Source organism: Athene cunicularia (assembly GCF_003259725.1).
Source record: "Athene cunicularia isolate RWA chromosome 12 unlocalized genomic scaffold, athCun1 chr12_part1, whole genome shotgun sequence".
Lineage (NCBI taxonomy): Eukaryota > Metazoa > Chordata > Aves > Strigiformes > Strigidae > Athene > Athene cunicularia.
Window position 1 is genome coordinate 15,108,193 of NW_020799116.1, and position 27,356 is coordinate 15,135,548.

At 40.7% G+C, this 27,356-nt stretch overlaps 1 protein-coding gene across 1 annotated transcript; it reads left to right on the forward strand.

Moving 5' to 3' along the window:
* The first annotated feature begins 35 nt into the window (after nt 1–35).
* Nucleotides 36–11,290, forward strand: WNT5A (Wnt family member 5A). The gene is made up of 4 exons (XM_026857505.1): nt 36–325; nt 1,460–1,725; nt 6,523–6,815; nt 8,405–11,290. Exons 1-4 carry the CDS (start codon nt 246–248, stop codon nt 8,861–8,863), a joined length of 1,098 nt encoding a protein of 365 aa, XP_026713306.1. The 5' UTR covers nt 36–245; the 3' UTR covers nt 8,864–11,290.
* Nucleotides 11,291–27,356: the final 16,066 nt, after the last annotated feature.

Genomic DNA, 27,356 nt, shown 5'->3' on the forward strand with positions numbered 1-27,356 from the left:
GGGTGGGTTTTGTCCGGTGGAGCGGGAGCCGCGACGTGCCTGCGTCTGGCACCAAAGCCTCGGCGGGGAGAAGGGCAGGCGAGTCAGAGTCAAGTTAAAAGGGGCCCGGATACTTCCGTTGTTTAAACTTGAATGCTCGAAAATGGTTTGAGGAGCAATAAACAATCTGATCCTTTTTCTCCCCCCTCCAGAAATCCACGGCAGTATTAATCCAAGGAGGTGCATTGGGGACAGTTGGCAGTACAATGGCTTCTCAGTACCTCGTAGTGGCTCTGGCCATTTTCTCCTCTTTTACCCAGGTTGTAATAGAAGCCAGCTCTTGGTGGTAAGCATCTTGTATCGACTTGATTTTTAAAGGGGGTGTTTGGATTTGCTTGATTAAATGCCTGTTTACTTGTTGTGTACTTTGTTTCTGAGGGAGTACTATCGCATGAACGAGACAGCAGGGGAGTAACGTTTTAGTTGTAATACGTTGTGTAGTAAAATGAACGGATCTCTCGAATAAGCGTAAATGGGCAATATCTCATGTTGTAAAATTCAGGTTTTTTAAGATGCTGTACAATAGATTCTCTATGGATTTGATCATCCTTAAATTACTAGCATTGCCTCTCTTTTAAGAGTCATTTCAACTCCCTTGGAGATTTTGCATATATGAAAGAGAACGCTGATTTACAAGTAAAAACTTTTGTTAAAGTTTCGGTTTGAACTTTTCTGTAATTTAAATCTTTATATTTTGTTACAAAGAAGTACTTTTAAATTTCTGCTTTGGCAGATTATCTCTTTTTTGTGTAGTACATGATGTTGGGAGTTCTTGAAATAGGTGTTTCCCTGCTGTTTCAAGTGATCCTTTTTGGATTAATGGCCACTTTTAATTGAAATGTATCATGTGAAGAGCACTTTAAGAATTAAGAAAACAAAGTTGATTTTGTTTACAGTGAATATACTTGCCTCTGCGTTTTTATATGTTGTTTGGAAGAAGGTGGAAGTAGTCTGTACCAAGCTTTTCACTTCTGGCTTGTTAAAGGTTTCCCTATTTGTTTCTGGTAGAACAGATTGAAAAATCCAGACTTAAATCTAAAATGCGTGTTAAAATAAACTGGGGTTTGAGGGGCTCTTTTCATTTTTGCTTTATTTATTTTTCTGGCCTTGGAGTTGTTTGGAGCTTCTGTTACTTTTACTACATCCATTTAAGTTGGTAAAGGGCTGTCCAGATGCAAGTCTTCCAAGTCTGCGTATTACTTCGGTCCCTAATCTATGGTGATAGCTCCCATCCATGTGGTTAATAACTTCTGTGCTGTCTTAAAACAAAACTTTCATGTTTAAGTGGTTTTTTTTTTTCTCACCTGTTAACAAAACCAGGAGTGGTATGCTCATGTGTATGATACAGTTCTGTTGGGATTTCTAGATTTATTTTTTTTTTGAGTCTTCTCTTTATTAATCCAAATCTTTCTTTATGCAGGTCTTTAGGGATGAACCCTATGAACCCCATGAACCCTGTTCAGATGTCAGAGGTATATATAATAGGAGCCCAGCCACTATGTAGCCAGCTAGCAGGGCTTTCCCAAGGACAGAAGAAACTCTGCCAATTGTATCAGGACCATATGCAGTTCATTGGAGAGGGTGCAAAGACGGGAATTAAGGAGTGCCAGTATCAGTTCAGACATAGAAGATGGAATTGCAGCACTGTGGACAACAACTCTGTTTTTGGCAGAGTCATGCAGATAGGTAGGAAGCACCATCTTTATAATTAAACTCTTGACTAAGCATATGTGTGGCACAAACTGTTCTGCACTTGAAACTCTTGCCAGGTTCTGACTGAGTACTGTATACAACCAACTGTTTTTAAAAGTTGGCAAAGGAGTTGAATTATTTTTAGCTGGAGGTGATTTCCCACCACTGTCCAGCCATGTGTCTTGGAAAACAAAGTAGGAATTTATATTTGCATATGAGAAAAGAGGATAAAGGAAAATGCAGCCCTGAAATCTCCTTTTAGAAAACCTGAGACAAAATGAAGGCAACCGAAGAGAATTAAAACCAGCAGCGTCTTATAAAATTAAAGATGTCTATGTCTAGTTCCAAAGTTAGCAGCTGCATAATAAATTGCTCTTGGCCTGGAGGTTAAATGAAAATTGTTGCTCTATTAGCATTTATAGGTAATTCCTTCTTGCTTATTTCCCGATATGGTAACTTTTTTCTCTTTTTGAAAAAGATTTATATTAAAAATAATGTAGCGGGGTAGTTTTTATGAAATCAGTTCTATCAGGACAAAATGTGATTGTCCTTCTAACTCGCATGTAATGTAATCACACGGCTGGTAGGGGAGGCAGATTCCTGTTTAACATCTTACCACAATTTGGTGGGCACCCACCCCTCTCCCTATCAGATCCTCTTTGAAATGTGTTTCTCCAGTGCTCACGTGCTGCCTGCCTTTCCTGTCGTTTAAGGACCTCATCACATTTGAAAGTCCTTGACGAAATTTTAACCAGTGCTGTTGAACTGGGTCCATGGTGAAACCTTCCTCTGATTTTCCCAAGTCAGATTGCTGACTCCGTAAGCAACCAAAAAATGCTTGCTTTTCTGGGTGACAGTTGTCATCTTTTATGTAGTGATCAGTACGCTGACAAACTCAGCAGTGCTTTTTAGTTGGAGATATAAAGTTTTTATATGGGTGTTTTCCTGTCTTGCTTTAAAAAAATAAAGTTTTAAAACCAGACTCAAGCTAGGTTTATCTGTAAATAGGCTAACTCCAGTTAAGGTTGAAGGAATACATCATTTCACATTTGTTCTCAATTTTTGTTAAAAGAAGTTTTTATATGAAGATTGTCAGACAAATAGAAAAAAAAAATCTATTGCATAAAAGTACCTAATCGGAACAGCTGATTTTAGATTAAAAAATCCTTCCTTGGCGTTTTTGCAAGCAAGTGTTAACTCCCCCTCTGGAGTTTGGGTTCTTTTACCCTACCTGACCCAAAGTCTAAAAGCACATCAAACATGAAAGAAAACTTTTTCTGTACACCTTTCTGTTCTAATACTTTAACAAATGTCACAAAAATACTATGTTTAAATATTAGGCCTTCAGCCCTTATTTATTAGCCAAGCAAGTGAAAATTAGCTCAAGGGGACTGTTGGTGTGAAGAAATGTACAGGATTTGGCCCCTGATTTGTGGTGTCTGTCTCTGGAATAGATGTTTCTGCCCTCCCCAAATATGACAGATTTAGTTAAAGGTAGTGTCTTTCAAGTTAAATAACTTTGCCGTACCCTTCTGCTGAATATGACTGCATTAGCTGATGTCTACACAGCAATTCATCATGTAATTAAGCCACTTATTCTAATTGCAGATGGAAACAAGGTTAATAGCCATATTCAAGCGTTAAAGAGCCTAAAAAGTGTATTCACTGAGAACAAGAAAGGTGTTGTGGGTAACAGTTGTATTATTTCATGCTGACCTTCGGTAATGACCAGTTGCCGTTCCTCCAAGTGGAAGGAAGAATGGGTATTTCTAGAGTCTGATTCAATTTTACTTGAGCCTACCATACCCTGACTTGTCGGGGACTCTCAGATACTCCTTACTCTCACCGATGTGAGAAGATGGTAGCCACGATCTGAATGCACATAGTTTGTGAGGATTTTGTCATCTGAGCTGTCGCTGGCCGCGCACAGGAGAGCGCCAAGGCAAAGCACTGACTGACAGCACAGTAATTACCCCAGTGTATAAATGGACAGTCTTTCTTCCAGGATTTATCCTGCAAAGTTAGCTAAAGCTGTACAAATAAACCTAGCATTGGGTTTGGAAACTTGCTCTGTGGCTTACTGAACTGCAAAATTTTAGGGCTTTTGTTCTCTGCTGCTCTCCTTGGCTGCTGGTTCCCAGGTCAGGCCATGGTCCTTGCTGCCTTCCCTGCCTTGCGCCATCTCCTGGCTTTGTGGCCGGCCCTGGGCTGGCTGTGCTCGGGCTTTGCAAACAGCTAAGTGCTAACATATAATAAAATAAAATAACTGGATCCTCCCACGACAGTTTAGTGTAGTTAGGGTCCAGTTGATTCATGCCTGCTGCCTGACGTTGAATGCTTTTAAAATACAAGACAAAGAACATTTTGTATCTTATGTCCAGGTATAAAAAAAAAAAAAGTTCTGTTCTTGCAGACTTACTCATATCAAGTGTAAAGCTCAGCTCCTTGCTCTGTGGGTGGCTTCCTACAGTGTGTGTATATTGAACAGTTCCATTTCTGTGTTTTATATATATGGGAGAGAGGGGACTCAAACGTGTTTGGAATGTGTGTTTCCTTGCCATGGCTACAACAGAGAGAAATGCTGGACTGTGGGAAAAGACAGATATGTTTGACAGTGAAGGAAAGCACAGTTGTGCCTGAAGACTTTAAAAAAAAAAAAGAAAAAGAAAAAAAAGAAAAATCAGAGTCACTCATCCATGTGGAACCATCACTCCTAATGTGTTCCTGGGGTCAATGACTTGAGGCAGTGTTGGCTTGCAACCTGCGGGGCTTGAAATCTACTTCAGCAGCTGATGCTAGTTTCTAATTTGCCTAAATGTTCAAGGAGGGAACTTGGGGGGCAGCTCCGCTTTCTGTACCCCAGCCTTTCCTTCTCCTTCCCAATAAGAGTAAGTTCTTTAAAATATGCTCCAGGGTAATAATGAAAACTAGTCAAAAAAAGTCAGCTTTATGAGTTTAAATCCTGCTATAAACGGCGTAGTTAACCATGTGAAAGCATGAGCTAACTAAACATGAAAAAGAATAAAATGAAGCGGAAGAGGCAAGTCCTGTGGTCCAAAGCAGACCACGTTTCTTTCCTCTCAATCTAGTGGAAATTTTGTTTAAGGAATTAATCCAAAAATGTGTATTACAGAACAAACGGGAACGTTAAAATCTGTATGAGGTTCCCCCTGCTATAGTTTGCAGTAAATGCAAGGCATAAGTCACCACATAAAGCCAAATCTTTTTTAACTGGAAAGGCTACTCCTGTAACCCCTTATACCCATAATTCATGTAAGTACTTCCATGAGCAGGTGTCTGTGAGAACAGACCATTGTAAGTAAGGGAGCAAAGTGCTTCTCATCTTCCTTAAATCTGATCTTCCTCCACATCAGACTTCTGATTTTTCCCATTTAAAACTAGCATCTATTACTAAAATTAATCCAGTGGATGACAGCTGTTATATTAACAAAGCTGCTCTGAGCATGGTGTCATCTTGATGTTAAATATGGACCAGACTGCAAATTATTTATGTTCCAGAAGTGCTTGAAAGCTCCTATTAGATTTGACCTGTTATGGTAGGTCTTGTACAAAGAATTTCTACCTCAGAATGTTGCTGCCTAATACATATGACATGTCCAAAACGCAGTCTCTTAAAGCCCTAATTTTACAAAGGCCCATGCTGTTCCCTAAGCAAAGATTGAATAGCTTGATTATTGATTAGACCAAAGGTTAAGGATAAGACTTAACTCATCTAAATCGAAAAAAAATATATTTAGTCTGTTTTCAGTCATTCTGGGAATCTTTTTTGGAAAAGACCCAGTGGGATGCTCTCTCTTAAGATGAAAAGTAAACGCCAAGTGGGCTCTCTGGTGCAAGTTTTATGGGGTTTTGTTTGTTTGTTTGAAAGCTTCTCTAGTTGTAGTCAGAATTTGTGGCACCCTTGGAAAAGCAGTAGGAGAAGTCAAGCTCTAAACAAAGGTGGGATTAGATAGATGGTACGTGGCCATATTTTGCCTTGTGGGTATTGCAACTTTTTCTTCCAAAAGTTTGAAACTTGAGGTTTTCAGTTTCCATTTAAGGGCACCAGATGCAGGAGAAAACCTTGAAGGCCGCCTCGTGCCAAGGGTTTTTTATTCCCAGTAATTTGTAAAGGTGATTGTCCATGGACACACTTGCTATTTTCACGTGAGCTGCAGTGGTGGATACTAAGCAGCACAGGTTGTTGTTAGTTTTAAATAGCTTCCTACAAAGTGCCTGGCTTTTGCATAGGGTAAAAAGTTGTGTGTGATTCTGCTGTGCATTTCTTTTGATACTAGGAGGCTTTGTAAAACACTATAACTTTAAATAAATTGGAACAAGTGGGTGAAGTGCATAAATCATGTTTGAGAAGTAGTAATTTAAGAACCAGACTTTAAAAAGTTGTATTTAACATCTCTTTTTTTTTTCTGAAAGACAGGGAGTCTGTTTCCCTCTCCACCCCTCACACGCAGGCACGGTTGCTTTGGCCCTGCTGGCATCATGCTCTGGCTCTGATTCACCTCCTCCCCGCTCCCTCATCCAAGCTTTCACCAACATGAATGAGAAGTGACTCCTGCTCTTCACAAACACCTTGTGTGCTCTAATGGGTTGGTTTCTCTTGATGTTTTCAGAGTGAAGGCATTTTGAGCAGCATGGTTCAGGGTTACTCTACCTTTTAGCAGGCAAATGAATTTTGGTGACTCCTGGAGAGCCTTTGACCCCCTGGCTCCTTGGTGGGCAGGGAGCGGTGCACGTGGGCTCCACCCTAACACCGCTTCTCTTTCTGTGCAGGCAGCCGGGAGACGGCGTTCACCTATGCGGTGAGCGCAGCTGGGGTGGTCAACGCCATGAGTCGTGCCTGCCGGGAGGGTGAACTCTCCTCCTGCGGCTGCAGCCGGGCAGCACGGCCCAAGGACTTGCCCCGGGACTGGCTTTGGGGTGGCTGTGGGGATAATATCGAGTATGGATACCGCTTTGCCAAGGAGTTCGTTGACGCCCGGGAGCGCGAGAGAGTTTACCAGAGAGGCTCCTACGAGAGCGCCCGCATCATGATGAACCTGCACAACAACGAGGCTGGGAGAAGAGTAAGTGGCTGTGAAACAGCACATCCCTCTGCCCCTGTCCACGTCCCTCCTTTTGGGGAAAGACGTGCCGTGGTGGGGCATAGAGCTGCACTGGGCAGTGTCCAGCCGCCAAGGCTTGTCTCTGTTCCAATGCACGAAACGAGAAGACAGCAAGTACAGTGTGTAGGTGGGTGGGGAGCACATGAATTTGTGTTGCTCCTGGTTGTCTGACAGCCCTGTTGCCTTCCCCATGGGGATTGGGACCAAAGTGTGTTGTGTTTCCCTCTGTATTGTTTCACTAAAAGTGCCCTCCCCACTGTAGATTCCCTGTAGAACAGAATTTTATTAGTTTGTATTTCCAACCAGGACAGTGTGCGTTGGAGGGAAGAGGGACACGCTGGGCTTCCCAGGCTGGAATCGTGCCGCAGGATTGTTCTAACTTTTTTTTCTTTCCCTGCTTTAAGAGGATGTGAAAAGCTCCTCCATATTATTAGAAAACATAGTCTTCTGTGGTTAAACATGTCTTTATGGTTTCTTTAATCTCAAAAATGCATTAAATGAATGGGTGTAAACTTTTCTTTTTTTAATAGTCTGAATATGAAGAGCCAAAATCATTATTTTCCTAGACCTTGAAGTGCCAGAAATACTCAGCTGGAGACTTTACACTTGTGTTCTAAGGTGAAGAAAGATGAAAGATAATTGAGAATTAATAGTATTTAAATGTGAGAGGAGGGTGTCTGAAAGCAATGGACAGGCCAATTTACTATTAGCAAGAAGAAAAATGACACTTTCACAGTTGCTTACAGAGACTCGAGCAGTTTTTTCCCTCCTCAGCCTCATCTTTGCAGTGCCATTTGGCAGTGTTAAGACTCTGCAACTGCTGGGTGGAAGTTGTCTACAGTATCATCTAATGTGTCAGACCCCAGGATTTTTGGGGCAGTGTCAACACTGACTCTTATTTCTATTTGTACAGGGCAAATGACTGATATTTCCCTGCCAAAGCTTTGTAAAGAGGATATTGCTATGTAGCACTGTCTCCCACCCATAGGTGTTTGGGGGTTTCTTCTTGGATGAAGGCTCCTTTGCAGAGCAATATTTTGGATGGGAGGAGGATGCTGAGCCAAGAGTAGACAATCAGCTGCAGCTGAGCCAGGAGCAAGAGGAATCTTAACTCTTTCCCTAATTGCAGCCTCAAGCAGAGATCAATAGAGAGAGTAACTCAGATAGAAAATAAAGGGATGTTTTACATTTCTCAATGAAACAGCAAAATCCTTTGCTGGCTTGAGAGTGAATTCCTAAAATTTGACTGCAGCTTGACTGATGCTGCTGTCTGGGCTGTGTGTGTGCTGTTGTGGCTGTTCTCTGTGGTGGGGAAAGGCTGGCGAGAGTGCTCCCCTCCTCCTTCTGGCTAACAGGGGTGCTGGGGGTGCATGTGTCTTCTCTTGCTCTTCCTTCCCAGCGTATTGCGGGAGGGAGGAGGATGCTAAAGTGAATATTGTGGAGGGGTGAGTGGGAATGAGACAGAGGGTAGAAAATGAGGGGAATAAAAGCTTTTGCAGCCATACTAATCTTTCATCATCATTTTTGCTTTCTCTCCCTGGCTCCTCCAGACTGTGTACAACCTGGCTGATGTGGCCTGTAAGTGCCATGGTGTCTCTGGTTCCTGTAGCCTGAAGACCTGTTGGCTGCAGCTTGCCGATTTCCGCAAGGTAGGCGATGCCCTGAAGGAGAAATACGATAGCGCTGCTGCCATGAAACTCAACAGCCGGGGCAAGCTGGTGCAAGTGAACAGCCGCTTCAATGCGCCCACCATCCACGACCTGGTCTACATTGACCCCAGCCCTGACTACTGCGTGCGCAACGAGAGCACTGGGTCCCTGGGCACGCAGGGCCGCCTTTGCAATAAGACCTCGGAGGGCATGGACGGCTGCGAACTCATGTGCTGTGGCCGGGGGTATGACCAGTTCAAGACGGTGCAGCGAGAGCGCTGCCACTGCAAGTTCCACTGGTGCTGCTATGTGAAATGCAAGTTGTGCACAGAAATCGTGGACCAATTTGTGTGCAAATAGGGGACGGACGAGGTGGGAGGAACTGCAGCCACCTGCCAGCAAGGGGTGCAGGCCCCTCTCCCTTTCCACAGGACTATCTCCACTTTATTTATAGAGTCCAATAAGTTGTTGTCTTCTTAAAAAAAAAAAACAAACAAACAACAAAAAAACAAACAAAAAAAAAAGGGTGGGGGGAAGGGGAAAAACAAAAAAGAATTTAAAAAGAAAAATATAAAGGTTGCAAAGAGAAGTGCCTTGGAAACCCTCTCTGTGTCCATCCCAGAACTGTGTGTGGCATATTTTTGGCAATAATGGGGGAGAACTTGAGAATATTTATTTTACAAAGTAAAAAAAAAAATAAAATTGACTTTTCTTAAAAACAATAGAGTAGTTTGAGGGGAAAATCCAACATATCCTAATTTAGTCCCATGGGACGTAATACATGTGCAGTAGGCAGAGCAACCACGTAATGTGCTTGTGTTTTAGACCAATCTTTATGGATATGAGGAACACACAGACCTGTCCATGACTTTTAGTTTCAGACACTAGAAGTTATCAGAACAGGGTATATAAACCTGTTCAGTACATTTAGGGCTCTGCAAATAAGGGGTATAATTCATCACGAAGTGCGGTGTCAGCTGCATATCTGAATGTGCCTGCCTAAGTACGCAATGTCATCGGAGGGTAAAGAGCAAAGGATCATAAAGGCTTCAACTGTGCTATTTCTGAGTCACCGTGTCTGGTTCCAGAACCTAACGACCCAAAAAACAGAGAAAAAAAAATCTGCTTTGATGAATAATAAAGATATTCTTCAAGGCAGAATTTGGCCTTACTGGCTGATTGTGATGTTCATGTGTCTCATCTTACAGAGCAGTACTTCACTGCTGCCCAGTGTGGGGAGTAGCCGAGGTGCAGTGAGCACTGTAGCTGGGCAGAGGGGAGCTGCAATGCTTGCAAACAGTTTCGGTCTCCCAGCCTGGAAGGCCCATAGAAAATAGAATTCCCCAAATTTGAAAATGCCTTAAAAATGGTGTAATAGCTGGCTGTCTTTCAAAACACAGCTTGACAAATAACTCCTCTAATTTTATGTGAGAAAATAAATCATTAGATATCCACTCTTGGAATGATTGATTTTTATTTTTTCCGCAGATTTTGGGAATGCTTTCACTCAAAGAAACAATAGTTTCATATTTTAATAACGTTAACTGACTATTATAGTTCAACGAAATGTTGCAGCAATACCAAATTTATCATCTTATGTCTTTAATACACATGCTTTAGATAATATATTGCAGATATACACTACAACTGTTCAGACTATACTTGAGCAGTTACATATATATGGGAGAACTGTGGTCTGCTGGTGTCTGATATTTCAAAGCTTTTTGTACATATATATTTTAGTGATTTAAATAATAAAACGTCTAAATTACAGGGGCAGTTCATCCCCCATTTTCTTTTTCAGATCTCTTCTGGTTTTTAGACTGATGCTAACCTTTTGGTGTTTTTTGGTTTTGTATGATTTTTTTTTTTAAAAAAGGTTTTATCATTCAAAAGTTTTAAGGATACTCACAAAGAAGTAAGTCTCTTCCCAGCTTTAGGACTTTCTTGGGCAGTTGGTAGAGGCAGCACCCTGCACTTGAATTGATACCGGTCTGGAGATTACGTCTATTCCACTCTCATGTTAAGGGCATTACTGATTATTGCTGAAAGGAGACACCTTCCAACTCTAAAATGTGCTGCATTTGGCCCTTGCTTTTCAGTTTTTGAAATGGAAATTGTTATTTGTTGGACCATATGCGTTCCCCCCAGCACTGTGTAGTTACACAGGATTTCATCATTGGTTCAGATGCCTCTTTCCAACTCAGTCCCATCCAACAAGTTAAAGAAAATGGTTTTGCAAGTACCAAGTGAGAAGAATCTTTCACTTTAGCCTAGTTGTACTAAAGCCTTAACTTTTCACGAGCCTTTGAGCTGTATCATTAAGTTCATCTTGATCATTTATCAGCTTCTGAAATGGCGCTTTATTGCTCTTAATTTATTGTACAAGGACATATTTACCCCTCATCTTCAGATGTTTGGAAAGAATATCTTTAAAGTAAGATAAATAAATAAAGCACTAATTCATTGAATATGTCACTTTGGTTTTTATTGTACAAAAACCATGATCTTTTTTTTTTCATTTGCTGAATCACCTCATGTTCCTTTTTAGTGACTTATCTGAACAGAGCTGAATCTCATGATCCTAGCTATTAAAACACTATTTAATGTAAAATATTTTGCTTGTCATTCAGATATGTAAATCTTCTATGTCCTTTCCTCTGTTCTGTACATTTAATGTACATATTTCTGTCTTACGTGATTTGTATATTTCACTGGTTTAAAAGAAAAGAAAGGATTATGCCATAATGGAAGATAGACTATAAAATAAAACTTTGGTTGTATATTGGGAAGTGGTTTTAATTATCTTTCAGAGGAGGGTTTGTTAAAACAATGAGCAGAGTTGATTTTTAAATTTACTACGTGGTAAAACAGGAAGTGATTGTTCGCCAAACATGCAAAGTACATCTTGAAGTTTTATTTCTAAATTAAGAAGGCATACAAACGTAACTACTACTTAAATAGAAGAAAAAAAAAAAAACCAACAGAAAACCCAATCCCAAATCCCTATGACTGAATTAGAAAGCAGTTTAGAGATGGATAAATACTGATTTGGCAATGGGTAGAGACCTGGGTTAATGTTATTTGTGCGCGTATGGCTTCCAGGGCTGCCTGTAGTGATTCTGGGGCAGCGGGGCCTGATCCTGTGAACAGCTTCCTCCAGTAATCCCAGTGATGGCAGCAGGATCCTCACTTGAGCAAAGGTTTCCAACCCAAAAGGTTTTCAGGACGGGGTTTTGTGCGGTTTGGGTTGCGCTTGCGGTCACTGGGGTGTGGTTCCCCACCCATCAGCCTGCCTGTGCCTCAGCTGCAAGGTGAAAGCTGACCGGTTTTTCCCTAAACTCCTTGCCCAGAAATCGAGTGTCTGTGGAGGGAAGAATCCTTTAAAAAACCAAAAGGCAAGGCACAATGAAGTATTAGTAGTAACGAAGTAAAGCAGAAAATGAAAATTAATGTAAAAACCAAGCTGCCTGTTTTGAGACTGGTTTTTCTTTGATTTCCTGAGTAAGTCATAATTTTTTTCTGCTATAGGGAGCTTGATGAATTGGTGGCCTTTCTCCACCTTTCTTCTGCTCCTTTTCTTCCTTTTTTTTTTTCCTCAAGGATAACCTTCTAACATATCGAAACTCCTTCTCTCTGCCAAGAATGTATTATCCCACAAACCAGTAGACCAACATCGTGTGTTTAAAATAGCGATTCTGGGCAAATGCAACGTTCTGTGGTCCTATTACTGACATCTGGTTCAGTTTTCCTTCACTTGTATATTGACCAGTATTCTTTATTGCAAAAACACAGCCCCTATTTAGGAAAGTCAGCATTTTTTTGGACTGGATTGTATTCAAGCTCTTCCCAATAACAGAAAAGTTACCAAAAATTTTCTTTATTGGCAGCAGTAAATATCTGTATTCAAAATAGTCATTATGGGCTCAGAGACAAGAGAATTGTTTTTAATTTGCAGCAAAGTTTATCTGTTAAATTTTATTAAGAATGCTGTTATCCCCTGGTTCAGAATCTTGTATTTTTAGTAATAGCTTAAAATCTTTGTGTTCAGTTATGGCTTTGCCAGTACTGATTTTCACCCTGTTTTTTGCAAAATACTGAAACCCCAGGTGTTAGCAGAAAGTGTACCAGGAACAGGGAAGAGGCTTGAAGAAGTGACTGGCAGCTTCGAGTCAGGCACCGCATGCAGAAAGCAAGCTGAAGTCCTTCCTTTCTGAAGGATGTGTTTGATAGAATGACCTTACAAAGATAATACAAAACTTGTAGAAATTGGTTCTGAAGCTGACAGAAAAGCTGCTTTCCTTTGGGTAAGATTTCTTGAGAACTGTTAGGATACTCATTGTAAAATGGTGGTTTTGCTGAATCAGGAAAGACATCCAATTTTTTTTCTTCTGAACTATTTGCTAGAGGAAAGTATGAAAACAAAGGAGAAAAATAAAGCTCTCTTAAAAAATATAGATAAATCTATTAATGTATAGCTTATGTATGTTCTTGCTGACTGTGTTAGTCTTAAAGTTGCTTATCTATTATTGAAGTCAGTTTGGAAAGCAGGCCAGATCTGTTCTTTCACTCTTCGAATTGTATTTAAAATCCTCAAAGGGGGGGAGGGGGAAGGAAAAAAAAAGAGCTTTCTCTCCTACTAGAGGCCCTGGTATGTCTGTTTATTTTGCAGTGGGATAAATGAACCAAATTAAATTTTGTTTTTTTAAAAGGTGTGATTAAAAAAAATCAAATCTGTCTCATGCGCTGCTCTTATATGAGGTTGCATATGTGCATTTGTATATATTCTGCTGGTATTTTCCAATTGTGTTGGCCAAATTCTGCTTTTAGTTATGGTTAGGCATCTCTCCTGACTTTGGTGGTGTCATATGAGCCTGACATTTTTCGACCAGACGTGAAGGCCCCCCTGCTCAAAGAGAATGCATATGAAATATATCAGCTTTTCTTCTGCTGGCTGGTTATTTAAACATGGGTAACTGAATTATTGTGAAACAAATTCTGGGACTGCAGCTGCAAAAGCAGTAATACAGTATATTCATAGTGATGTTTCTACGCCATACCTCCTAATTTCCCAGTTGATTTCCAGTGCAGACAGAAAGTCTAGAATGCATGTGGTATGCTCCTCATCATATATTTTATAAATGTAAAATAATGATTTGTCAATTACTGTTTCTATTATAGAGATAAAATGAGATATTTTGGGCTCTCCTGATTTCTTGAAGACCTCTTACCTTTGGCTGTGTTGAATATTGCTGGCTAGGAGTGTCACTGAGTGGTGTGTGATGTGAAGTTGCTTTTGGTAATGTCTCTGAAACCAGGCTGTGCCGTGTGAATATTGGTACACTGTATGCTTTTATAGCCAATGTTGGTTTACGTTGTGTTGTCTTTCCCAGCAGTTCTGCTTTCTCAAATGGTAATTGAACAGCAGCAGTCAAAATACTCAGCTGAGGGAGAACCCCTGGACACTCCATGGGCAGTTATTCAAACACTTTCTGAACCAGTTTGACCCATTGCTGATGTATTCCAGATCCATTGCGAGGAATTTAAAAAATGCAAACTGTAGTGTAGAGTTCATGGCATGGTTCACAGTTCTTTTTGGATTTGGTTTGGGTTTTGGTTTTTTTTTTTGTAAAGCAGCCCATTCCAAAATTACTTTTTTTTTTTTTAAAGAATTTTTTTTTTGGAAAGTCCTTTTCTGGGAGGCACACCCTGAGCAAAGGAAACGGTCCCTGCAGTACAAGATGGTAACCTCTGTGCAGTGACTCCCATGTTCTCAGTGACAGGTTGCCTTGAGGATGACTTTCAGAAACCAGGTGTCGTCCTGCTTCTCCCCTGGCAGTTAATCAGCAGAATGCAGCAGCTGCATCTTCTCAGTCATCACAGCATCATCTGCTGCATCTTCTTCCTACCAGGGAAGCAAGCCTATCTCCTGGTAGTTTTTCCTGTTGTTTTTCATAAAGAGAAACACCTTTACACAGCTTTTCTCAAGTATGGACTGGGATTCACTCTCTATGACTATTGATTTCAGAAGAGCTAATGCTTGGTACGCAAACAGTTTTAGGACTTCTCAGATATCTCTTTGCTTTGTAAATCGGCAGCCTTCAAGGAGTAGAAGGTAAGCCTGAGCAAACTTGAACTGGCCATTACTTGCGGCAGGGAGATTTAGGTCATTAATGCTGTAAAATACTGGTCAGCTGTATTTTTGTGCTTTCCTTTGAGTGAGGATTCAAGCATGAAAAAGAAAGTTGTTACTGAGCAAGACATGAACTAGTAAATATCTGAAGAAAATGGGGAAAAGACCAAGTTGTGGTGGGTAAATACTTTGGCTTTGTTAGCAGTCGTCTTTGGTGATGATTGACATTCGTATAAGATGGAAGGTCTGTGTGTTTCTGCATTTATGCTTTCTGGATGAAAGTATTCCCTTGATGATACTTTCATCTTACATAGTACATTTGTGAGTAAAGAGCCTGTAAGTAAATCAAGTTTGAGGACTTAATGAACTGGAAGTAAAACCATAACCAAGGAAACAGCTCCAAAAAACCACTATAAAGAGAATGAATGGTGCAAGATGTGTCAAACATACTTTTTTAAGAGCTGGTGTTGCTGTAGTGCTCAAGCAGGGAAATGGTTACTTCTGTCAAAGGCAGTATGTCCATTTTAAGCCACAGTGCCATTTGATTTATATACGTACAACTAGGCAATGCCAATGATAGTAGTCTGGGAGCAATTCCTTGGTAGTTATATACATTATATAGAATGCTTGTAAGTTATGAGGTCTGGCAATCCTCAGTATGCATGATGACATGCTTGTACCGGAATGTAGGTGGTAAGATTTCTTTTTAAATTTGTAAAAGTATTATGATTTGCATTGCATTATATATAAGAATTTATTTTTTTGCTGCAGCCTTCTAGTATATATGGGAATCTGAAGAACTGATAAAAATTAGGGGAGAGGGTGCAGTGCCTTGGCATAAGCAGCAGCTGTACACAGCCTATGGAATGTGAGGTGGAAGTTTCTTCATCCTGATGTTGTCTCCTGTAACAAGGCAGTATGTACAGATCCTGTGTAACAGATGCATTGGAAAAGAATGACAGAAGGACTTCGTGAACGAAGGACATAATTCATTCATAGTAAGTACAAGGTCTGATGTAAGTGATGCCTTTGCCATGTCATTTGCATGCAATATATATTTCTATATGAACATGTCAAATGCTAAGATCTTTATTCAAACGTAAGGTCTTTATTATAGCAGATTGAAAGCAGAATAAACTCTAACGAAGCCAGATGTAATAGGAACTGAATATGTCCCTTGTTCTTACATTCTAGTGGATTTTGTTGTTACCTTGTTAAGATTCAAACCGTGTCTTCGGGATTTGGCTGATTGGAATGATAGATTAGTCATTGTGGAGGATTTTATGGATAATACATCACAACATTCTTTTTTTTTTCTTTTTTTTTTTTTTTTAAGGGATGATATATGCCTTTTCTGGAGGGCATTTATATCATAGAATCTGCTTTAATTTGTAATGTAGTTTCTGATCCTCTCTGTGGTTAGAGGATATGTGGAAACATCTATGCCTTGTGTAGACTCTGTCATCTCTCATGTCTTACTGTCCTCCTCTGTGGTGTATATTTTGAATACTTTTAAGTTACTATGGCTTTACTATTTATAAAGCACAGATCTTGTAAGACCCCTGGCCTGTGGACCTTACCGTAAGAGATCTATCACCAAGTTTAGTGGAACTACTTAGCGTAAATAAGTGTGGCAAAATTTAAACATTTATGTGAGGAGCCAGCTTGACTCTACATTTAAAAAAATCTATATGAGCAAGATTAGGAAAAGATGTGTTTTCTTTGCCTTACTCTCATGAAGAACTGAAGACATCTATCCTCCATGTCTAGGTGAACTTCTGAAGGGAATAAAAGACCGGTGTCAAATGGTAGCCAACTCTTTCCCTCTATGCCATGATCCTAATGTACTTTATTATACTTTGAGATCCTAAGGCTATGTTGATCTGCTACATGATTATATAATGCTCCAGGACACCTGTGTAAATAGCAAACAGAGAGGCTTTTTATAGATACTAGATCTTAGATAAGTGGCTCTAAGAAGTAATATAGGACCCCAGCTGTAAATCCTTGCTATACATACCATGTATTTTTGGTTGTTTGTTTATTATGAGAAGTACAGAAGCTGTTCCTTGTAACATAATTTTTGTAAGGCTTACATGTGTAAATATTAAATTTGCAAATATTAAATGGAGAAGCATAAGAGAAACCACTAAATGAATAGCTTCACATTCCTCATTCCCGATTCTGAAGCCGATTTCCTTAAATGTTGCTCTGCTAACATTCAAATCTGTGTGCTGTTTAAGCCTCAGAGAGGAACTATGCAATCCCTCAGCCCTGGCTCTCTCTGAGTGTAGATCCCAACCAGCGATCTTTAATGGTAACAGATGTTTGCTGGAATCCTCCTCAGGGCGCTGATGTTCTGGGTCAGGAGCTTGTGGTGTTAATCAAAGCACCCTGTCCGTCAGTGCCCGCTGAGGATCTGGCCTTCTGCAGGGACCATGGTTTTCAAGGAGGTGATTCTGGTGTAGGATTCCCCAGGGATAAAACCAGTAGTAACTCTCCCATTTCAGCTCCGTCCTGCAGTAGGAATGTCCTGGTATGATTAACTTGGCTTGTGTGAATGAGAATAGAGTAGAATCTAGGGGTGGTGTATTTTTTTTTTTTTTCATTTCCTTTTCTTCTTTGTTTTACAAATCAGCTAAGTTGTGAGAAGCAAACTTGTTCCAGTGGTCCTTGGTAGGTACACTTCAGGGTTGCTGAAGCATTACAGTTCTCAGATTCCTGAAAAAATGTCCCTGAAATCTGCAGGAAAATATACTGGAGCATTTCCCCCTCTACACTTCACTGGGATGGTAGGGAGCTACAGCAGTGAGTGAACTGTTGTTTACCAGTATTTATAGAGGAAGGTCGTTTTACGTTATTCCTTTTAAAGTACTTAATAGGGTACCTATTAAGAATGAATCATGGTTTTTCTTCTGAAAATAGGGTGAGGAAAATTGAGGCAAGAATACAAAAATGTGGATGTGGCAATACTGGCATGATACTGTTTCTGTTTGTACAGTGTTAGCAGATGATTCTGCAACCACGTAGCTGTAATTAATAGTTTGTGTGTGGCTTGCAGCCGACTGACCCATGACTTCCCATGGAGTCAAGGGTTCCTCATCCAGCCATTTCTTGCAATACGGTGAAGAATAAATGAGTCATGTGGGACACTTCAGTTGAGCACCTCAATTACCAAGAAAGTGCAGGGTAAATTCAGTGGCATTGATGAAACCTGTTATAAAGAAACTGTGTACAAAGAAGTAATTTTAGATCCCAGATGCTTTGAATTTCTGTGTGCATTTCTTAAACTTAAATGATCCATAAGTAAACTAGTTATTCATGATCTCATTATTACCCAAACCAAAATTTATTCAATAGTGATAATATGTCTTTTATTTTGTAGGGGCAATGGGCAATAATATGTGACGTGCTTAGTTAGAACGCAAAAACGCTTTATGCAGCGTGGCTTATAGGACTTGAAGTGCCAGACCCATCAACGTATTAGAATAAGAAACAATATGCCTCAATTAATTAATTCAAGAAGATTTTTTAGTGATTGTTAATTTTTTCCCCAGTACTCAAACCGATTTGTCATGTTGGTGTTTATTAATTTAACATTTGATCTGAAAAAAATTCCCAAAACTTCAAAGTTCAGCCTGTTCTTTAAGTGCAATCCAAAAATATGTTTCTTCAGGCCCCAGGCATTTCTGAAGTAGCTGAAGTTAAACAAAAAACATTTCTCTCAAACTCTGCAAATGTTCTAAAAGCTTTAAAGTGGTTCCTCACAGGGAGCTGAAGCAGAGAGGGAACCCCTGGGTTATTTTTGTTGCTGTGCAGTGGCACACGGTTTCCTGGAGGAAAGCTCCAGAATTATCGCTTTTCTGTGTGTTTGTGTATGTTTTTCCTTCCTCTTTTCGCCTCTATCACTGAGCTCCTCTCTACCCCTGTGCCTGGATCCCCTGTTGAGAAAGTCTGGAGAAGGTAGGGGTTAGATCATCCTTCCAGCAAGGATAAACTGAATTCATGTCTGAATGAGAAGATGACTCACGTCAGATGTGATTTTTTCCTAAACTCCGTGCTGGAAGGGATGAAGAATGACTTTCTTTTCTTAAGGAACTGCATCACCACACTGGGGTCTGAGCGAAGTATTTCCTTGGTGTGTTTCGCTTTCATAGACCGTGTTTTTGCTCTGCAGTAAAACAGCATTGGTAAACCAGTCTGTATTTTGCTGGTTCCTTTTGCTGTTATAACGGCATCCCTGAGGTTACGAGTGTTGTTGAGAACTCTTCATTGGAGTAATTTTGGTGTGGTCTTAATTCATTTTCCCAAGCAAAGACTGGTATTCACATAAGATGACAACATGGCTAATCTGCCTTAAGTGCAGGCTCTGAACATATAGAGGCATTTCTAAGGGAATTGCTTCATTACTCTGAGGAGGCCCAACCCAAACTAGTAATTCTGCATCCAGTTTGGTTAATATTTGTGTTTGTTTAAAGGTTTTCCATTTACAGTTCACTTCTGGAAGTTTCTGCCCAGTGCATCCTGCCTTGTGAGAAGCCCTTTCAGCTCACAGCACTGTTTTAAGTGGACTAGAGCACTTTTCAGGACTTGGTTGTCACGTAATGTGTCTCGCAGCGGGGAGTTGAATTAACTTCTCCCAGACAATTGTATTGTATGTTAAAATATGTGCTGTTGCGCTTACATCATACGATAGCTAGTTGTGCCACATCACAGACAAGAGTCTGACATATGTTGCAAAATAAAAGTTGCCCGTCAGGGACGCTTTTTTGGGTGTTTTCATCTCCAGCAGTGCTGTCATAAGCTCTACCAGCAAATTGTCTCCCGCTGAGAGCATAACACAAATACCGCCAACACCCTGCTTCCAGATGTGTTACGTGGCATTGAACCAGTGACAAATGATGTTATTTCAATCTTGCATGATAATGGACAGCAAGGAGGGCACCTTGCTCTCCTCGAATATCAACATGCTATTAAGCTTTTTGTATGAGGTCAGTGGCATTAGGGGATGGGGTTTGTTTTCTGTTGCTAGTTACCTGCTTTTTGCCAAATGTGACCTTGCTGAAACCAGTCCTGGCTGTGATGCCTGGCATGACCCAAGCTTTCAGTCACCCACCTCCCCAAACCCTAAACAGCCTCTGAATTCGTGTATTCAGAAGCTTTGGTTTGCACAGGCATTTTCCCTGGCGTGCAGGAGGAGATGCGCAGCCCCCTTTCAGTCATGCTGCCCTCCCGCACCGGCGCAGAGACATCATCCTTCCCTGGGAGCTGGGCTGTGAGGGCAAAGGTAAAGCCACACACGATCAGGGTGGGTTGAGCAGTGGGGTGCTAAGTAGGGCATCATGCTGGTGTCGTGCTAATAACTTTGGTATGTTTTATACCACAAGCATTTAGCCTCCTGCTGATGTCACGGTGCCGGTATAACACCCACTGCTGTGTGGACCCAACGGAGCTCCAACAACCTTTACTGCTGCATGTGTAGCTCTGCCCAAGTATGCTCTCTGGCACGCAAACACTCTCATTTAGACCTGTCAATGAAACAAGGAAAGACTAAAACTTACATTTTTCGCACTTGAATGGTGAAACTCAGATCACGTAGAATGTGACGTGCCATGCATTAGTTGAAAAGCTGCCTCTAAAAGAGCCATTCTGCCAGCGGAATGGTCCTTGGTGCTTGGAAAGTAGTGGACAGTGGTATACCATGAATACTATTTACCAGTGCACACATGAGCTCTCTCTTTTGGAGATAATGGTGAACAAACTGATAGTGTGGCCACAGCCCTCTCCACAAGTCAATGCTCCCACTGAAATGTAAGTAAAAATATTGGAGGCTGTAGTAGGCACTGCAGGTTTGGGTGTTCAGTCTCCTTGTTCATATATTACCGTAGAATGTGTCTACTGTGGTGTTAATACCCTTGCCTTATACTCACAAGAGAAGTAAATGAGCTTTGTTAGGATTTTCTATGAAAGAAACAGCAGTTCTGTTTTACTTGTGGCATTTGAATTAGCTTTTCAGAGCTTATTTGACTGCCTGCTGCTTTTGAGACAGGCAATAGAGCCAGTCTGCTTTTGTATGTTGAGTATTTTACAGTAGGAAGAAATATGTAATTAGAAGGGAAAATATTTAAAATATCTATATGTCTTAATGTCAGTTCAGGCTGGCATTTATGCATGCAGCCTCCCTTTTCTTTTTCTTAGTCATTAATCATTATTAGTGGAGATATGTCAGAATTTTTAGTTAGATTCAGCTCTTACTGTGTTTCTCATTTTTTGATAAATTTTGTTTTCTGTCGCGCTATGAAAAAAAAATAAAATCAATCTGCTTTGGGTTTTGTTTTTGTGGTGTAACAAAGAGACTTGTGGCAATAGATAACTGAATTTCCAGTCTTTTTCCCTCTGGGATGTTGAAATAATACGTTGGATAATGCATTAGTGATGATGCTTTATCTGCGATAGCCACCAGTGTGAAAAAAATGGACAAGGGTTTCACAACTGAAAACTGAAATTCAAGAAATCCCACTGTGCAAGCTTTTTCCCCTTTTCCTACTGCTAGTGCCACTTATACTAGGGAGAGAAATTCACTATTGTTAGGCAAATACTTTTGAAAAATCTCAAGGAGCATCACCTCTCAAACTTCCCTTTACTTGACTATAATCCTGGTATAAACCTTATGAAAGCTGGACTGCAGCTAGGGAGGTTTGAACAGTTATACAGGCACTTGCTCTCAGGTTGGTGTTCCCCTCAGTTGCTCATCATATGCGCGGTGTCCTACAGCCAACTTGCTGTTCACCACACATGATAGTTCTGGCACCAAGGATAGAAAGATGAGGGAATCCACAAGATTGTTATGACGGCTTCATAGCTAATGCAAAATCTTGCCAGTTGTCTGGAAAAATGTTACGCTGGGTAGGCTATAAATGCCACTGTATTTTTACTTATTTCTCTGATATTTTAGAAATGTGATTTCAAAGCAAAGTATTTAGTAGAACTCAAGCTGACTTCATGGCTCCATCTTCTTTTCTTCCTCTCTGTGTGATACTCCATCCATGGTTTACTAACTGCTGCAATTTTGATTTTTCTCTTCATCACAAGTCTAATGGGTGAATGGTGATAAGTTTGTAGCTTTGGAGAGATTTTCTTGGCAGTTTCACTCTATATTTTTGACAGGAAATCATTTTCTCCCTTGAATTATGATTGCTGGGTTACATGAGTGCAGTCTAACCACCGCTCAACTGCTGTTTGTCTGCTGTCTTTCTGATCTTATGAGAAGGCCAAACTGCCCCAATGCAAAACATAAAATTAGATGAATGCTGCAGGAAGGGAATAACAACATAATTTTCTGTGATCTCTTGCGATTTTATTTTACCACTTCTTATCTCAGAAGCATCTTCAGTCCCACTTGGAGTCAAGAATTAAATTTGTTTAGAGACAGTTCTTCCCATATATGGAAAACAAATGGAACTGTCTCCATTTATGTGGTGTTTTTTTTTAGTGGAACATCAGTGTGTTCTGCTACAGATGTTTGCAAATGAGCAAAGTGGCAGAATATGTGGACCTCGTATAGATCTACAGAGATTTGTCCCATAATATGGCCTGTATCATTTGGCTAAACCTTGTGTAGTCTACATCAAACGCATAATGCTGACCTTTCAAGGGTATAAACCTTAAGTTTGATGTAGTGTTCATCTATAAATTGCTGTGGGTCCTACTGTCCTATTTACTGCTGAAAATGGACACATTTAACTCTTAGTAATGGAGACAAATGCAGTGTTTGGAGGTAAATGATTTAATGCAGAATATTGTTACAGTTGAAATTTATAAAAGCAAGCAAGGTAGTTTCTTTTGATCACGAATAGCTGTGTAGTTAAATGGACAGCAAACCCCATCTATTATTATAGAGTGGTGTCTACAGTTTTCCTGTCAGCACCCTGGGCCTATCACTAAGGCTCCAGGCATTGCTGTCGGCAGCGTGCAGGCAGCAAGGCAGGTGCATCTCCTCTCTCAGTGTAGGAGTTCACAAAGTTGGCATGACAGACAACTGAAGAGGAGCAAATGGAGGAAATCATGAACTGCAAATGGTAGGAGTCTCGCCTAACCAGTGCCAAATACAAAGCAGGACTACCATTTCTATCCTAACTTTCTTACTAATACTGTTTAATGAAAATCTTCATGGTACTCATGTGAGTAATGGCTGAGGAATGAGAGAGAAGAGGGGCACAGCCCTGCCACTGCTGAAGCCCGGAGAAGCTCTGTCACCACCTTCTGCGGGCTCCTTGCCGCAGAAAGCTACAGCTGTCAACTTTGATGCTCTATTGAACTTGCTAACGTAATTGTAAAGATCATCTTGAAATAATTTTGATTTTTGTCTTCATAAAGTCACGCAAGTGTTGCTGATTTGTGTACTTGCTGTGTTTATTTTTGTTGCAAGTTCAGTTCTAGTCTATTTAATCAGTAGGCCAGAGGGTCATCTCCCCTCTCTCTGCGCCAAGCCACCAGTAATTCCCCCATGCAAACTACAGTTGGCTTCAACAGCAGGGATCGAGCTGTGACCTGCCTCAGCTGGCACTGGCGGTGCTGGGTGGGGATCAGAGCCCTCCATGCACCAGGGTCAGGGTCCCTGCCCAGCCCCTCTGGGCACTGGTGGCAGCAGCCAGAGCACAGCATAAATCCCCGTTGCACGGTCCCTGCTGTCACCTGGGAGATGTAAGACCATGTTAACACAAACAAATCTTGTTAATTCTCATGAAACGCGTGCAGTTATAACCCTGTTAACAGCAAAGTATTAATTAACTGAGTGGTGCTTGGATTAGGTACTTATTTAATTTCCCTAATATGTGTTCATAACCCACAGCAACACAGAACACGTTGTGCTCCAGAAAAACTTTGAATGAGAACTGAAGCATGAGTCTTGTAGATTTTCTTAAGGAAAGAAAATCTTGACCCTGACTAGTCCAGTGGTGTCTAATCCCTGTCCCTAATTGTTTTGAAGTCCTGCCCAGTGATGCAGCCTGCATTTTCCCTGAAAGCAGAAGGGGTCAGCAGGATGAGGGAATTTAATACATGAAATGTGGAATACACCTCTAGCTTTTCCAGCTAACATGCTTTTTAAAGGCTGCCAGTCTCGGGTTTCTCTGTGAACAGAGAGGATGGCTGGTGTATGTGGGGTATAAGAAAAAAAAAAAAAATGCATGGAAGGCTGAGTCAACATAGTAGAAAAGGTATACATTAATAAGCATCTTATAACTATTTATTTCTGGCTCAGATACAAGCAATACAAGCTCTAGACCTATTTGCTTGTTTTGAATTAGAGTTGCCTTTACATGGAAAAATTTTACTTAACAAAGTAGTCTGATTTTTATCAAACGAAAAAGGCTTTTGTAAAATACAATTCTGACAAATTATTGTAAATGCTCTCATGACACTGGAATTTTTCTGTAATGATAAAAAATTTCATGACAGTGGGATGCAGTATGCTAATATGAGTTTTACAAGCATTTGGAGTTTTCTAAAATCCACAGCAGAGCATCAGGTCATGAAGACTGCGTTTCTCAGACTGTTAAGGGTAGTCTGCACAGCACAACCCAGAGGATGAGTTAAGTACTCAGAATAATATGCTTGTAGTGGTGAGGTGCTCAGCACAAACTGATTAGTCAAAACTGGGAAATTAAACTGCAGGTAGAGGATAGAAAACTCCCAGTGCTGCCCTCTGCAAGACTTTGTTGGTACCTGCTAGAGTGTGTTTTGCTCAGGTGGATGCAGTGGCAAAGTGCCCTGTGGTGCAGAAGATGAAGCTCCTCCAGCCCTACTGACCTGGTTTGGGAAAAGGATTCCTGGTAGCCTAAGAGGATTACTTGTACTGCTTCAAATCAGACTGTTACTGTTAAGCAGGAGTAGAGAGGCAGGTGAGGAGAGGAGTTACTTCTGACCTGTGTGAATGACTGGCTAAATCCCTAACGCCTGACTTCAATCTAAGTGCGGGTCTGCAGGAGTTTGGAGTAGTCTGTGGGAAGTGTGGGCAATCCTGTTCTTATTTTGTTGTGTTCTTATTAGAAAAGAGAGTAAATGGGAGTGGTAAAAACATGCTGGGGGTGCAAGGGGGGAGGATGTGATGGCTGCAGGGTGAGGACAGTGCCATACAGCGGGGCCCTGCACTGAAAGGCTCGTTTGAGTCTTGAAAGCAAACCTGCAGCACTGCCCTGGGCTGAGCATGCTGAGTGGAAAAGTGTGTGTGCGCATGTCTACATTTTATTTTAGTCTATGTATCTGCAAGGCTGGAAAGTCACCACCAAAAGATTATTTTTTTCCATGTGTTAGTACCTAAAATCATCAATGAAGACACCTCTCAGCTGCTTCCTAACTGCCATGCCAATGAGCGAGCAACTGGTTTAGCTCAGTAAGTAGATGGTGAGATCAAATATGCCGAGTTCATCACGTTGTCTTAAATGATGTCTAGGAGCAAGTGCCAGAGTTTGCAGTATAAATGCAAAGACTTTGAGGAGTGCTGCTGCAATGTTTACTCATGGACAATGAATAACTTTGTAGAAAGCAAAATATAGTAAAAGATGAGCTTCTCAATTTAATCGAAATTTTCTTAAGCTGTTGTCCTCAAGATGTCCCAGTTTCTGAATTGAATAAATACCACCTTATTTTGTGACAGTAACTACTCATTCTGTGTAGAAATTTTACTTCAACGGTTTACATTTGGTGGCATTCTGAGTGCATTGAATAAACTGTAAAACCAGTACCTTTAAATAACTAATAAAAATCAGAGATAACAAACCCCTTTTCAGAACTGCGGTGTGTTCACCAAACACCTTGTTGGTGCAATTCCTGATTTCTTGCCACTGGTGGACTTGCATCCTTCAATACTTCAGAACTACTGCTGCTTTTTTTTTTTTTTTTTTAATATATATATATAAATTTAAAAAAAATTTAGAAAACAGTTGTGTGATTTGGGATTGGCTTTAGGACTTAGTAGGATCCTGGTGCAAACTGTGTCATTACTGTGAACTTGATCCTGTGGTTGGCACATGCACTCGAGTTAGCAGTGTTACATAGGAAGAGAGAGAAATCTGGTCTTTCTCAAAAGATAGTTACCTGTGAATGATGTCGATGTTGTTAAATATTTCTGTGCTGCTACAGATCAGGTTTAAAAGAAAACCCTTACAAACCTTTTTATTTTTTTTTATTTTTATAACCGAATTTGAACAAGATGCAATCTATGCACCAAGTAGCGTGAATAGTACCCTGCCTACTCTTATATGCTTTTAAAAAGCACAAAGGCTGGTACCAATGTGGATAAGAATTATTTTATGCACAATGCCTTTTCAGTCTGACTTCTGTTATACAGAGGTATTTGAACTTGCAGGGTACTAAGAGAAAACACATGGTCAGCTGAAACATGAGAGAGCCTTTTAAGCAGCGTGTCTTTCAAGTCTGCAGCCATTCCCCATTGGTCTGGGAGCTGTCAGCTTGCAGGCGAGGGCGAGGTCTCTGCAGTCTCTGCAAAGCCACCAAAGCTCGGGCACATCGGGAGCTGGTGGGCTACCAGGAGGCAGAGCCCTTCTGAGTCAGGGATAAATCAGTCGTTAGGGTAGTGGTGGACTTCCAAAGTTGCCATCTTTGTGAAGGGGTGGACTGGATCCCTACAGGTTTCGATGGCATTTTTGTAGCTGTGTCCTGGCTGAATTCCAGCTTAATTAAGGTGTAATGGGAAGAGCTGATTGCTCTGTGTGTCTCCCACCTACTTTCTGCTTTCATCAGTAGAAATAGCTGGTGAAGGGAACATGTTTTCTTTCTCTGTGTAGAAGCCTCAGTTTAGGGTGGAGGTGCTTTTCTTTGACTTCACAGGAGACTTTGATGATGTGCCAAGCTTAAAAAAAGGGAGACGCTATTTTCCTACTATATTGTATGTCTTAGATCTGATGAGAAAAAATGATTTTCTGAAATTGCATGGGATGTTTGTGGGATTTGATCCCCGGGTAATAGCATGTGGGTTTAGGGCTCTGCATGTCTCATTAGTTTTACATAACCTCTTGCTCTTTCCTGATACCGCATCCCCCAAACTTTTCATCCTTCTCCCACTTATGTTCCTAGCCTTATGCTGTCACCACCCACTCCCTCCATTTGTGAGAACATCTTCCCATTTTTGTAATAATCAGACACCTACTTTTTCTTTCTTCAGGAACCGTCTTTATAGCAAATCCTTCCTTTAAGACTTTTGTTGGTAAATCACTTGGATCTGTGCAGATTTGATGCTAGACTTTCAAGAATCTGGTGGTTATCTGTTATGTACTAAGCTGTCAGCACACTTAAAGACCTAAAAATATTTTATTAATCTAGAGCTATAACACAATTCAGTAACAGTGGCTACACGAGAAAGAGAAGAGTATGTTATAACATATTTGGGACACAATGTCCCAGTCACAGTACATTTCATGGTGTGGTCAATCTATACTTTCGTTGGGGAAGGAAATAAATGTAAACTATGTACTGTACAGAACTGAGAACGTTGCTGTACTGGATAAATTGCTAAACAATATAACTGCTTCTCCAGTACTAATGATCAGAGCCATCCCTAATTATGCTAGTGCCTTAGGCAAAGAATTTTTATAGTGTTGCTGCTCCAGCTTTAAAGACCACACTATCCGCATCTTAATGCAGCCACGGCTATTGCCCAGCTAACAATAAGAGCTCGCTTCTTAGGCGGCGTCATGGTAT

Coding starts and splice junctions, on each gene's coding strand:
- WNT5A (XM_026857505.1), top strand. CDS start 246: ATGGCTTCTCAGTACCTCGTAGTGGCTCTGGCCATTTTCTCCTCTTTT. Junction 326..1,459: donor ATAGAAGCCAGCTCTTGGTG/GTAAGCATCTTG, acceptor TTCTTTATGCAG/GTCTTTAGGGATGAACCCTA. Junction 6,816..8,404: donor ACAACGAGGCTGGGAGAAGA/GTAAGTGGCTGT, acceptor TGGCTCCTCCAG/ACTGTGTACAACCTGGCTGA.